A 12,804-nucleotide genomic window follows, 5' to 3' on the forward strand; every position below is an offset into this window, starting at 1 on the left:
TGGACGTGACTATTTGGCCAACTTGTGGTCATGTGCTCACTCTGGAGTTCCCCTGGCAGCTGAGCCTGGTGACTCAGTGTTCTACACTGAGTTGCTCTCGTCTTGTTAGAGCTGGTTCTCTAACACCAAGCGCTGCAAAAAGCTTGAAAAGTCGAGAGAAAAGGGAAAATGAAAATGAAAGACACACTTGTGGGTGGGACTGGGAGACAACTTTATACTAGATTTGCACTGACCATTTTTTTGGCTTTCCAGTACTTGAGGATGTGAAACGTCTGTTACCCTTGGGGGGGAGGGGAAAAAGTCCTTGAAAAAGTTGCAGGTTTTTTGCTGGACTTTTTGCTTGGGATAACGTTTTCCTTTGTTCATTCCTAGTTATCTAATATGGACATTCCTCACCAGGGAGTACAAGTAGAAGGAGATGGCTTCAGTCATGCAATACGTTTATTAAAGTAAGAGGATATCCCCCTGTGTTTCATTTTATTATTTCTTCATTATGGAGAGTAACACTAAAACTATCAGAACTGGGGCAGGATTTTTGTTTTGAGGTTTTTTTGGTTGGTTTTGGATTTTTTTAATTATTGTGTATCTTGGATGTGAAGCGGAGCTATAGAAGAGTATAAATAAGAGTAGACAAAGAGCCAACTGCAGTTGTTTCTTTCATTGGCCTAAACTGGGGAGCTCTGAAAACAGCCTGACAGTCCTCAATCCTAGAATCCAGGCAGTGCTAAGGAAGATACAGTGATGATTCATGAACATGCAATTTTAGATCAGATCAGAGGCCTACATACTCCATATGTTGTTTCACAATGTGATACTGCAGAGAAAAATGCGAGGAATCCCAGAAAAGACAATTGCAGGGTAAAGAACTTGTAGAGGAAACATCTGTGAACCATACAGTAATTTAAGAGTGGAAGGGACCTGTGGAGGTCATCTGCTCCAACCTTCTGCTCAAAGCAGGGTTGATCAGCTGCATTTCCCAACCTCCAAGGGTCATCTGAATGGCAGCCCTGTCCTCCAGCTCCCTTCAGTTTGGCATTATCTGCAAACTTGCTATTCCTTTGTATCATGTGTTGAAATCATTAATAGTAGGCCAATAGTACTGTTAACCTCTGTGTTAACTCTGAGGAATGCCAACCAGGACCAGCTACTGACTGGACCTGCAACAAATCAGTTTAAAACAAAAAACCACAAACCCCAAAGACACCTCCTTGAGTAAAACCATCATAACTCCTTTTGTGCTGCAGAAGTGTGTACTGACATAAAGGAATCAGTCTCTAAATGCATCAGGCCTTCTCTTTTTATCTTTGCATAGGAGCAGAGAACTTGTGAGCTGAAGTTAAGGGTGGAACATGAAATTCCTGGATAGATTCTCAAGGGATTTGAAAAAAGAGTTTGTCATGTTTTTACTTAAGCTTTATTTAGTCTGTCCCCTGAGCTCCACTCACACATTGTGATATGAATAAATTAGTGAGTACTAAGAGAACTGCCAAGTTGTTCATTGCATTTGAGGCAAGCTTGTTCTACAAGGTGAATTAATTCAATTTGCCACAGAACTTACTTATTTTCATCTTTTTTGGCTTGTTTCTCTGTATAAGAGCTTTATATTGGTGGGCTCTTAGTTCATCAGGAGAGAAGGGCAATTCAACAGATTCCTTAACAGTTTATAATTTCCATATGTTGGATGCTTATAAAAATTGGTCTTAACTCAGAGAGCTTTTGTGACACATTTAGTTCTCGAAGAGCAATAGGATATCTCACTGTGCAGTCCAGGTACCTCTGCTGTTGATTTGTTCATTCTTTCATGTCCAGACTTGGAAGTCCTTTAGGAAATACTAGAAGGTACCATTGTTGCTTTTGAAACTGTACTGTTTTGGTTTTTATCTTGTATAGAATTCCTCCCTGTAAAGGTGTAAACGAGGAAACGCAGAAGGCTCTGGACCGATCTCTTCTTGATTGCACTTTCCGATTACAAGGTAGAAATAATCGCACGTGGGTGGCCGAGCTGGTGTTTGCAAACTGCCCGCTTAATAGCACTTCCTCCAGGGAGCAAGGCAAGTTTTATTTAGGAATACTGATAATTTTTGTTTCTTGGTGCTTTGCATTTTCTGTTCCAGTAGTTTTAATGTCTTGGAGTTCTTGGATGGCTGTCTGCTCCCAAGGTTTCCAATAAACCACAGTGTACCCGAATCAAAATTTTGACTGCTGATTTCGTGCATTTTTGTTGTTTAAAATTTGCTTCATGGTTACTAGCTACGGTTTACTCAGAGTCTGTAAACCACAGGTCAGGAACACTAGTTTGATCAGTATTTGCCATCTCCTAACACTGCAGGACCAACCCGTCACGTTTACCTGACGTATGAAAACCAGTTGTCTGAACCAGTTGGAGGTCGCAAAGTAGTGGAGATGTTCCTTAATGACTGGAACAGCATTGCTCGGCTGTACGAGTGTGTCCTTGAGTTTGCACGGTCCTTACCAGGTACAGAAGTCACCTCCTTTGTGTTGAAATGATGGGTTTACAGATTACTGTGGTTTTCTCACTCTAACTGTCTTTCCTCCTCTCTTCAAAGACATACCCAACCACTTAAACATTTTTTCAGAAGTTCGTATCTACAATTACCGAAAGCTTATCCTTTGTTATGGAACTACCAAGGGGAGCTCAGTAAGTAATTCCTAAAAGCACTTTAAGTGTATGCTTGAAAATAGAATGGGTAGGCTTAGAGTTCTCAGAATTTTGCTTGTATTACATTATTGTGGAATTAATATAGATGAGTATAAAAAAGACAAATAGAAGATGTTTCATTGCTATTTTGCTAGGTTGCTAGAAGTTCAGAATGTTTGAGAATTTCTGTAAGATACTTTATATTGTGGAAGGAACAGTTATGTGCCTCTGATTGTGAAAGCTGATGTGGCAGCCTTTTTTTGACAAACTTGATTAAGTGTTGTTACCAGTCACTGCTTTAGTTGGATATATGGATGCGTTTAAGCTGAGTACCTAGTTCTGCCTTAGAACAGAGGACTCTAACAATGTTTTAAATGCAGTACTGTGCTTTCAAATGAAGTGGTCCTTAATTATTTTGTAGCAGTGCTGTTCCCTTGTTCAGAACTCTAGCTTCCTCTGTAATATTTGAATTTGCAGCTTGTTAATTATTTTTATAACTGATTACTCGATCACACCCTTGCCTTAAATGCAAGGTAGAGGAGGAAGTAAGTGCACATTTATTACAGACTAATTTTGTGTGCAACTGCTGCAAAGTAGCCCACACACTTGAAATTTGCTTCCTAGAAGATTTTTGTGTTCATGTTCTAAGCTGAATTTTTAATGAGCATTTTATTGGGAAGTGTGTGTGCATGTGTACATATCTATATATCTAGGTAGCCAGAGCAGCAGTGTGTATTTTGCAGGTAACTTCCTTACATAGCAGTATGTCCAATTTTCATTTTTGTGTGATATGATTTAGGAAAACCAGTCCACCTCCAGCAACTCATTAATCAGTTTTCTACAGCACGAATCTCTTGAGTTTAATTTTCTCCATCTCACCTTTGGCAGAAAAGACTTTTTTTCTTTTTGGTTGAGTTGCTAGTATAATTGCCCAATTCTGTGGTTGCCAACAATCCATCTGGCTAAATGGATGTTAAAGCTAACAGGGCTATTTTTTTGTCTTCAAAACCTCAGCAACTTTTGAGGAAGGTGAATTAGGAATCTGTTGAGGTTTGATGAAAAATGGGGGAGGGGAAATTAAATCAGACCAGCTTTTCTTGTTATAACCTCTTGTTATTACAACCTAGTTGTTCTAGCTCCCAAGACCTTTTTATGTTCACGACATTGCAGATCAGCATTCAGTGGAACTCGATACTCCAGAAGTTCCACATTTCACTGGGAACTGTTGGCCCAAACTCAGGTTGCAGTAACTGTCACAACACAATTCTGCACCAGCTCCAGGAGATGTTTAATAAAACGCCGAACGTGGTGCAGTTGTTACAGGTAATGTTCTAAAAAAATTCTCTCAAGCAAATTGCAAGATATTTAAGAGCTGAATTCTGATTAAACCGTTCACTTCAAAATTACGTGTGTGTTAGGATTGTTTATGGATGTCATTGCCAGAAGGTGTCTTGGGGAAGAATGTTTTCCCTGACTTTTACTTTTTGGTAAAGCTGCCTGATCTCTCAATATCTGTTCTCCCTCAGGTTTTGTTTGACACTCAGGCTCCGTTAAATGCCATCAACAAACTTCCAACCGTGCCCATGCTGGGTCTGACTCAACGCACCAACACTGCCTATCAGTGTTTCTCAATCCTGCCACAGTCCCCCACACACATCAGGCTGGCTTTTAGGAACATGTACTGCATTGACATCTACTGCCGGAGCCGCGGCGTGGTGGCCATACGGGACGGGGCCTACAGTCTCTTTGACAACAGCAAAATAGTTGAAGGGTTTTACCCTGCACCTGGACTAAAGGTGACCGTTTCTGTGTTTTCTGCCGTGTTGTAAAAAAATGAGATTCTGACTTGAAGTATGGATCTGGCGTGAATAGCTTCGTGAAGCTTTTTTTGTGAAGAGCTGCCCTCCTTCCAGAATTCTGAGCACAGAAGGAAGTCTGTGATTTATCAGTAGATTTGTTAAATTAGTTTGAATTAAAACATTTCCTTTCAGAAAACTAACATCAAGTGTTAGGGTTTGTGTTTTTTTTTCTTATCGGTACAATAAAATAACTTAGAGGCTGCTTCAGGCAGTTAAAACTTTGTGACTTCAAAACTTTTTGAAGCTTTGTGACTAGGCTGTATGTATGCTCCAGGATTAAGAACTGCTCCTCACAAAAAATGATGTGTGGCAGTACAGTGCTCATACGTTGCAGGTCAGAAAATGCTCCATGTCAGAGGATTCTAGACAGAAACTTCTCTTTTAAAATAGTTCGCATCAGTGTGTGGCAGAAGCCTGTGGCTTTGCTTCTAAATACAACTCTGGTCTGCTCTTTGTGAAAAATGAATCTGTCCACGCTGACAAAATACCTGAGGGCAACTTGTACCAGTGCTAGTTATACTGAAATATTGGAAAGTGGCACCCGCAGAGAAACAGGCTATTTTGCTAATTTTTTCTTCTGACAGTTGCAACTGAATGCTGATTCTCTGGCACTGCATTTAACTGGTCCTGAACATCTGTCTCTTCGGTGAATTCCGAGTGGAATGCTAATGGGAGTAGGAAGGGGATTGTAGATACCCGTGGAAAGTATAAGAGAATGAAATTGTGAAGGTAGAGGAGGAAATAATTCAAGAGAATTGGCAAGTTCCTCTGGGTACAAGAGAGTACTATGGAGGAAGTGACCTGGGTGTTCCTACCCAAACAGGGCAATTTTAGGTGTGATACAGTGGGTTCTGGCTACTTGAGAGTTGTTCTGGAACAGCTATTTGCAGGTGTAGGGTTTTCCCTATTTTTAAGGAGAAAAGAAAAATGTTGGTATTTCAATTTACTGGAGATAATTCATGTTAATGAGCAAGGTGTCTCTGTTTATGAATTGATATATTTTGAAAACTAATTATACTGTAATTAATGAATGCCCTCTAGTAGTTAGTTTGAGAGACCTGCCTATCTCTTACATACTGTAGATAATAAAGATGGTGTTAAAACTCGGTAAATACTGTGTTCATTTATGTAATAAATTTTAAACAGGGAAATTGCTAACAAAACTGACTTCTCCACAGACATTCCTGAACATGTTTGTGGACAGCAATCAGGATGCACGGAGACGATCTGTAAATGAAGATGATAACCCACCTTCTCCTATCGGAGGAGACATGATGGATTCTTTGATATCACAGCTTCAGCCCCAGCAGCCACCACAGCAACCACAACAACAGGTACCCTTCAGGCAAAACAAATGTTTATTGTCTTGCACAACGGTAGGTTTCTAAGAACTTTATGTTCTAAAAGGATTAGCAGTAACAGAATGGAAAGGGAGACTATAAACCTGCTCTGCTGTGGAATTCCCCTTCAGGCAAAATGTATTAATTTATTTTGCCATTTCTCATTCCAGTGTAAACAGCCCATAGCATATGAACAGCAGCTTTGGAAGGTCACATGAGACTTGCTGCCTAGAAGGGAAGGACTGAGGGAGAGAAAACAACTGTCTCAGATAAAAGATGGGAGGGGGAGTCACAAGGCTTTGCTCTTATGGGGTGGCAGATAAAAGGAACGAGGTACAGAGGTGTTATGTCTTGAGAAGAAACTGAAAATAATAGCAAGCACTGAACAATGTGATACAGAAAATCAAACAACTTATCTTGGTGGACCTATAAGACCCAACTCTCATTAGTCTTCTGCACGTGCTTAACTTCAGTTTTAGTACAAAATGATCAAAATTTTTGTTGTCCTGTGTTGACAATTTCAGCCATTTGCCAAACAGGCAGGAGCATCGGGAGCATATCCTCTCACTTCACCACCCACCTCCTACCACAACACAGTGACGCCGTCCCCATCCATGATGCACACACAGTCACCAGGTAGGATGGCTGGGAGTCTGTGTGCACCTGCTGCTCTTTGTGCATGCCTGTTTTTTCTATTATTTGAGCTGTGTTTAGCCCCAAGTTAGACAAGAGAATGCACTTTACACTGTGTCAAAAAAGAGCAAAGTCCCCCCATGCATGTTTTGGAAAGTACATTTTGAAGCTAAAAAAAGAAACATGAAGTGAAACTGTCATCTTTAGCTGTGTAATACTTGGGACTGTTTTGTTCTTACAGTTTATAACTTGCTAAGGCGAAAAACTGTTAATTTTCAATACCTGCTTCTTCAGAAGAGCTTTTTATCACCAAAGCTCTGCTTTCTGCTCCCAGCTGTTGTAGCACAACAGCTGAAAAATATTTAAATTCAGAGAAGGACTGGGAAGGGGGGAAATGCCATTCTTCAAGCCAAGTATTTTGGGAGGTTTCCTTTGTGTGGTAAATCAATCTGAAAAATATAACACTCATGGATGTACAAAATAAAGCCTTTGCAAAAACAAATTCTCTTGAATCTTGTTTGCTATCCCTAAAAAGGAGGGAGCAGTTGATAGAAAAAATTAGAACAGAAAGATGGGAAATGTGTATGTCAAGTGACATGATGTCTTTGATCAGGAAATTTGCATGCTGCAAGCTCACCCAGCGGGGCTTTAAGAGCACCATCACCAGCATCCTTTGGTCCAACTCCTTCACCTTCCTCTCTTGGAATCACAATGGGACAAACAGCTAACTTTGCCAGCCCACATGGTGAGTTCTTTACTAACAGGTGTATATATAATTAGAGGGAGGGCAGATTGGCTTCCTGAAATCTTGGGCAGACCTAAGTTAATTTAGAGAAATTCATATTTTGTAATTGGCTCAAGGTTTCATGTGTGAGGGTGTAACTCTTAACAGTAGTCGAAAGAAGCTGCATGGCATGTTGAAGTGTTCCTAACGTTTAAAAATGGACTATCAGTCACTCCTTTCTGCTTACTAATGTGGGGAAATTCCATGTGGTCTTGTAGCAGAACAGTGGCTGCAGCTTTTAATGAGCATTGTCTGTTGTTAGATTAGTTAATGGATCTTCACTGCTTACGTTTCCTGGAAAAATAAGTGGAACAGGTTAGAAATTCAAATATTTGCAATTTGAAAATGTTGTCAAAGTCTGGCTGGTTTGACATACATATATGTGAGCAACATGCCTTTCGGTTGTTTCCTTTGTTAATTAAGTTGGTTTTTTGGAAAGCTGCCAAAACAATTGTTTGTGTAATCACAGTGCATTGGAAACTGTTCTATAGATCACAGTAAATGAACAGTTCGTAATTTTGGCACACCACTTTAACTGTTAAGGTGAACAAAGTGAGATAGATTTACAACAGACTGTTTAAGGAGCTTGTTCTGATCAGTCTCTATAGCAGAGTACAAAACCAAAGATATTTTTGCAGAGATAATTGCCAGATACTGAATAGATGAGGAACAGTCTAGCTGAGGCTTCCATTTGCTAAGGAGCAGTAGAATTCCAAGTCTGTAGGCAAGAGCTCCTTTTAGTTTAGAACCTGTTATGTGTTGAACATGACAATTTTCCTTTACATTCAATTGTATTTTACTTTTTTAAAAATACAACCTGAAAACCCTCACTAATGTTTTTTTATGTGGTTGTAAAATGCAGTCTAAAAGCTTGCAGGCACTTTCATACTTTACAGATTTTGGTAAGAGCTTTTTTAAATTTCTCTATTAGAAAACCTTTTACTTTTTGAAGAAATAACAATGGTCTTGTAACATCTGTAGGTACCATAGACCCAAGCTCACCATACACCATGATGTCACCCAGTCAGCGTGCAGGGAATTGGCCAGGATCTCCCCAGGTCTCTGGTCCATCACCAGCAGCACGGATGCCTGGAATGTCACCAGCCAACCCTTCCCTTCATTCACCTGTCCCTGATGCCTCTCATTCCCCACGAGCTGGAACAAGTAGGCTTCTTTATCAGTGCTATAACTGTGAAACACTCATGTTTAACGTTCCTAGTTCTGTTCTTTTGGTAGTTGTGTGTCAGCATAACAGTCCTTAGTGCCCTTGTGCAGTAAAATATCTAAGGAGATTAAGTCTTTATTCTATCCTAGTCCAAATCTTCTGTAACAAATTTGACAATGAGCTAAATCATACAGCACAAACATCAGCAGGATTGATACCTCTTGTTGCAGTGCAGAAGTCAGTCTGAAACTACTGAGCTCCGTGAATGAGAAAAAAGTCTTCAGAGTGAAAGCAATGATAAGGCACATTTGCCAACCCAAATACTAACTTTTCACATCATAGATTTGTAATGCTGCTCTTGCACGACTGATTTAGCCGTCTTTACGTCTCATTGAGTTTGTTGTGCCAACCTGCTGTCTGCTGGCATGCTGCAGAGAGAGGAAAGGGGAGTAGGGTTTTAGTGTTACTGAGATTCTTTGCATGGGTGGAGGGTCAAAACTAACTCTTTGTCTATCTGATGCCTATCACTAGGCAGCCAAATTCTTAAATGATTAAGCTTTGGCCCAGAGAACTCATTGATGTGTAGTGACACCAGTTTACGTGAACACATTCCTTGTGTTTCAGCTTAAATCCTTCCTTACTGCAAGTCCTTTTTGTGCCCCAGCAGGTTCCCAAGCCATGCCTACTAGCATGCCTCCGCCTCGGAAACTACCTCAGCGCTCCTGGGCTGCATCCATTCCTACAATCCTCACCCACAGTGCCTTGAATATCCTGCTGTTGCCCTCTCCTACCCCTGGGCTTGTGCCAGGACTAGCTGGCAGCTACCTGTGCTCCCCTCTTGAGCGATTCCTTGGATCGGTTATTATGAGGAGGCATCTTCAGAGGATCATACAACAGGAAACGGTGTGGTTTGAGTTTAATAACTTATTTAACAACTCTTCTTTTTCATGCTTCTGTACTCCCATGTCTTTCAAATCAGGCACAAACTGAAATGCGTCAAATATAATAACTATTTGCTGTTAGACTTTTTGCTGTACTTCTGAATTTTGCCATCTAAAGCGGCTAAATTTAGAAAAATAATTTAGTTCTGCTTCTTTTCCACACAAATTGGAAGTGGAAAACCTGCTTGGTGAGGTGAAGTTGGGTAACTGGCAAGACTGTGACCAGATTTTCAGATACCATGGCTTCTGTGAGTTTAGCGTGCCCATTGGGAGTTAACTAGAACAGCCACAGGGTTACTGTGGAAGCCACTGCTTGGCAGGACTGCCCAAGAAATTAGTTACCAGTTGACACTAACTGAACTACTCGGTCAGGAATGTTCCTTTAGGATTTGGGACAGACAATGTGTGCCTCTTCACTTCTTTGGCATGGACTCAGTGACAGAGAAAGAAGCCAAATCTTGCTTCTCAAGGCAATTTTACCTCTATTCAAATATCATGTGTTTCTTTCTGGAAAGAGAGACTGAACACTGCACTGTTGGAAGGGTGTGAGAGAGTGTGTGTATGTGTGTGTGTGAGTTCACACTATTTAATGAGTGACTAATTGACTGTGGTTCTTCTTTTTATGCAGCTACAGTTAATAAACTCCAATGAACCAGGTGTAATTATGTTTAAGACGGAGGCACTGAAGTGCAGGGTTGCTCTCAATCCTAAAACCAACCAGACCTTGCAGCTGAAAGTAACACCTGAAAATACAGGACAGTGGAAATCAGAGGAGTTGCAAGTGTTGGAGAAGTTCTTTGAAACAAGGGTATGTACTCAAACTGTGAAAGTTTCAATTTTTGTGCATTACTTTTAATCTCTGGTGGTGTTTGGGGTGGTACTGCTGATCACTGGCATGTGTAAAGGCTGCAAAATATAACATGTGCATGTTGGTTACATATTAAATGGTATAGCTATTATCTAAATAGGCACTACTAAACTGGGTCTTTCTTTAGGTTGCAGGACCACCTTTTAAAGCAAACACCCTGATAGCCTTCACAAAATTACTAGGGGCTCCCACTCATATCCTGAGGGACTGTGTACACATCATGAAACTGGAGCTGGTAAGTTAACGTAGTTCACCGTACTTTGGTTATATTTTTTAAAAAATATTGTATCTTTATCTACAAACACATGAATTACTCTAAATTTATATATATGCTACTTAATGTTATTTAATAAGTTTTCATTTTGCTACTAGCTCTCCTGGAAATTCCCAAAGTTTCTCCTTTAAACTGATGATTTGGGAATCTACAGCCATGTTACTGCACAGCAGACATACGCATAGGCTGACTGGATTCTTGTTTGCCCCATGCTCAGTTCTTTCAGAGTTATTCTGACTTTGCTAAACCCAGCAACGCATGCAAGTTCAGCTGAAGAGGCACATTCTGCTTTGTAATGTTTCCCTGGTTCATAGCCATGTATGTCACTGACACGAGACCTTTGCGTTTCTTTCCCTGTGCTGCTCCTTCTGAACAGTTCCCTGATCAGGCAAGTCAGCTGAAATGGAATGTGCAGTTCTGTTTAACAATCCCTCCCAGCGCTCCGCCAATTGCGCCTCCAGGAACACCTGCCGTTGTGCTGAAATCCAAAATGTTGTTTTTCGTAAGTAGAGATACCTGGTTTAAAATTCTGTGGGCTGTGTGTCTCTGAGATCATCAGGGGTTGGTAGCAAAACACACACCTACTGCATCTGACAGCTGTAATAGCTGAAAGTGTTGTGCTGTTTGGAAGCCGGGATTTACGTGCATCTCTTGTAACGAGTTCGGTTCATATTCCTATTCTCTCTTTTATAAAAGCACAGCAGCTCCTCATGTTTTGTGTTCTTGGGGAGATGTTGACAGTATATAAAGTTCAGCTCCCTCTGGGCTGCATCTTCCAAGCGTTCAACTTCTGTGTGTTTTGTTCTTCTTTGAGGCACTAACCACCTAGATTAGCTGATGTGCACATTAGTGGTCCTGGGAGCAGGAATTAGATGTTTAGAACAAATCCATATTAGTGTTTTCTCTGAGGCAATGCTCACTGCAGGGTGCTTTTGAGAAGAAAACTAGTCTCCACCTGATTGATAATTTCTCTGTTACAGAATTGATGTCTGAAAAATGAGGGGTTGGAAATACATGCTGTCTGTAGGCCTGGAGTGTTTAATTATATCAGAAGTTGCACTGAACTACATGGTCATTCAATTTAACACACTTTTTGGTTTTTTTCCCCACAGCTCCAGCTAACACAGAAAACAACAGTCCCACAGGAAGCTGTTAGTATTATTGTCCCAATTATTTATGATATGGCATCGGGTACAACGCAACAGGCTGACATTCCCAGGCAGCAGAACTCTTCTGTTGCTGCTCCAATGATGGTTAGCAATATTCTAAAGAGATTTGCTGAACTGAATTCACCACGACCAGGTACTGTACATGTCCAGTAGATATATTCTCTTCACCCAGACATCTGTGACAAATCTCCAGTGTAAAACTAAACCTCTCTTAAGTCTGAATTCTTCTTGGTTTCTATCTTACTTCTTTAGTAATTACAAACTCCTGATGTGACAGGCAGTACATAACTTAATAGCAAGTACTGGCAACGCAGCAGAAGGTTGCACTGATGATTCAGGCTGGGTTTTGCTGTTCTGCCCAGTTGATAGAATGCACCTCTTGTTGGGCCAACTCTTGTGTCTCAGTAGGAGTCACACTTTTTAACAGGGCCCAGAGCGAGTCACAAGAAATATGCTATGGTCAAGTGTCAGTTTTCATGGTTAATTATGAAGTTATTCATCTTAACAGTAGAATATAGAGGGATGTTGAAATAGTTATCAGAACTTGTCCACGTGCTGTGAATGATTAAAAAGTAATTGGAGTGACTGTATACTCCTTTGTCAGTGTGTCCACCAACAGAGGCGCATACAGTTCTGTCCACCAGACATGCTGTGAAGTGTTTGAGCTAGGCTGTTCTGAATGTTCATTGGCCTGTAGGTAGTGCACTGTGAGCAACGTTGTGCTTTGCTTTCTCTCTTGTTTGTCATGCTTTTTACTTTTTTTTTTTAGTATCTGAAACACTGAACAACAGTAGCAGGTTCTTTGGGCAGCATGTTGTCTGTAAGCAGTAGTTCGGGGTCCTAATACACAGATGGCTCATAAGAACAATAACTTTCAATTCTGCTGAAGAACAAAATTTTTCCAATAACCCAGTGAATAGATTGAAGTTGTGAATCCAGAGGTTGACTCTTACTTCTATTCTGTATAATTATTCATCTTGTTGTTATGTGGTAATTTTAACTCTGCTCGATGGATTATTTTGATTGCTAGAACATGAGCAATGTCTATCTTAAATTGGTGTGGGTATGCATACATTTCTGGAAGTTGTGATGGGATTTAAATTAACATGCTT

General features: G+C 40.5%; 1 protein-coding gene across 2 annotated transcripts in view; it reads left to right on the forward strand.

Annotated features, from left to right (window-relative positions):
- Positions 1–12,804, forward strand: part of MED14 (mediator complex subunit 14) — a 34,072-nt gene that overhangs the window by 18,142 nt on the left and 3,126 nt on the right. The window contains exons 16-30 of one of the 2 annotated variants that reach the window (XM_027637095.1): positions 373–449; positions 1,891–2,051; positions 2,330–2,476; positions 2,568–2,659; positions 3,830–3,982; positions 4,186–4,455; positions 5,697–5,852; positions 6,383–6,494; positions 7,105–7,236; positions 8,257–8,439; positions 9,105–9,343; positions 10,010–10,189; positions 10,377–10,484; positions 10,900–11,025; positions 11,636–11,825. In XM_027637095.1, coding sequence (XP_027492896.1) covers positions 373–449; positions 1,891–2,051; positions 2,330–2,476; positions 2,568–2,659; positions 3,830–3,982; positions 4,186–4,455; positions 5,697–5,852; positions 6,383–6,494; positions 7,105–7,236; positions 8,257–8,439; positions 9,105–9,343; positions 10,010–10,189; positions 10,377–10,484; positions 10,900–11,025; positions 11,636–11,825 — 2,326 coding nt within the window. The remainder of the gene's footprint in view (positions 1–372; positions 450–1,890; positions 2,052–2,329; positions 2,477–2,567; positions 2,660–3,829; positions 3,983–4,185; positions 4,456–5,696; positions 5,853–6,382; positions 6,495–7,104; positions 7,237–8,256; positions 8,440–9,104; positions 9,344–10,009; positions 10,190–10,376; positions 10,485–10,899; positions 11,026–11,635; positions 11,826–12,804) is intronic. The other variant, XM_027637101.1, reaches the window with a different exon arrangement.

This window comes from Corapipo altera, unplaced genomic scaffold, assembly GCF_003945725.1.
Source record: "Corapipo altera isolate COAL_440 unplaced genomic scaffold, ASM394572v1 0, whole genome shotgun sequence".
Classification (NCBI taxonomy): Eukaryota; Metazoa; Chordata; class Aves; order Passeriformes; family Pipridae; genus Corapipo; species Corapipo altera.